General features: G+C 30.6%; 1 protein-coding gene across 1 annotated transcript; it reads right to left on the minus strand.

The window, feature by feature from the left end:
• Positions 1-163: 163 nt before the first annotated feature.
• LOC117793214 lies at positions 164-888 on the minus strand. Its single transcript, XM_034633506.1, has 4 exons — positions 790-888; positions 705-730; positions 314-552; positions 164-250 (listed from the first exon to the last, which is right to left on the minus strand). The coding sequence occupies exons 2-4, from the start codon at positions 721-723 to the stop codon at positions 164-166; spliced, it is 345 nt and encodes a 114-aa protein (XP_034489397.1). The 5' UTR covers positions 724-730; positions 790-888.
• Between the last annotated feature and the right edge of the window lie 234 nt (positions 889-1,122).

The raw sequence follows: 1,122 nt of genomic DNA on the forward strand, positions 1-1,122 counted from the left end.
AGTCTTAATTTCTACAACTTCCATTTTACGCGCGGTTTCTAGTTTGTTTACTTTCAATGTTAATCAATACCCAGAACTAGGACTGCATTAACATCGTTCGAGCAAGCGATAGTTTCGCTTGGCTTTGTACAATTGTATGTACCATCATCGATATACCTGTCTCTTATACACATCTAACTTTCTCTATCATAATTTTTTTAATTGATTGTGATAATGAGGATTGGCTGAGCAGATTTTTCATTTCGTTAATCTGCAAATAAAGCACAATTTATTTATTATGTTTACAAAGAAAGGGTTGCTCTCTCATACTTACATATATTCGTTTATTATCTACGGTAATTTTGAGGTCTAGCTTCTTCAGATCGTTTGCAGATCTGAGAGGAAATGTTGCCCTCTGCGAAAGTTTGGATAATCCCACAGAATTCCGCTTGAGAAGTCTCCTAATGTATGCCGCTTGGGTGGCAACAGCGTCCGAAAGGACAGACAGATCCGTCCTCATGCATTCTACGGAGGACTGCAATACTTTCAATTCTTCACAAGTCTCATTTTTTTCTAAAAAAAAATTTAAAATTTTATTTTATTTCAAATTAACAAAGACCTTTTTCATAATTATACTATAAGAATATTTTTTAACTAAATATCTACATTGTTTAAATAGATATATAATAATATAAAAAAAATTATTCTTCAATAACTGAACTTACGTCGGAATTTGGAATCCATTTTTATACTAGAAATAAACAATAAGCCTATTATTTTAATATTTTTAAAATCTAATAAAATACGTACGATTTGTTTCAAAATTTAGATTTAGTGGAGCCGTCCTTTTTTATTCTGTAACTCTCATTAGTCCTAGTTGTTGTTTATATTATTTTATGTCTATATTTACAAAATTAAGAAGAGGAAATATGTGAAAATATCATTAATTAATATCACTTAGCTCATTTCACATTATACTTGTCTATATATATACTTTATATTTGATTTGTAGTACAATTTTATTAAACAATTCTTTTATTTTAGCCAAGATGTGTATAAGAGACAGGTGTGTAAGCTGCTGTTCATATTCCTGCTGGGCCATGACATTGATTTTGGCCACATGGAGGCGGTCAATCTCTTGTC

This window comes from Drosophila innubila, unplaced genomic scaffold (genome assembly GCF_004354385.1).
Source record: "Drosophila innubila isolate TH190305 unplaced genomic scaffold, UK_Dinn_1.0 184_U_U, whole genome shotgun sequence".
Taxonomy (NCBI): Eukaryota; Metazoa; Arthropoda; class Insecta; order Diptera; family Drosophilidae; genus Drosophila; species Drosophila innubila.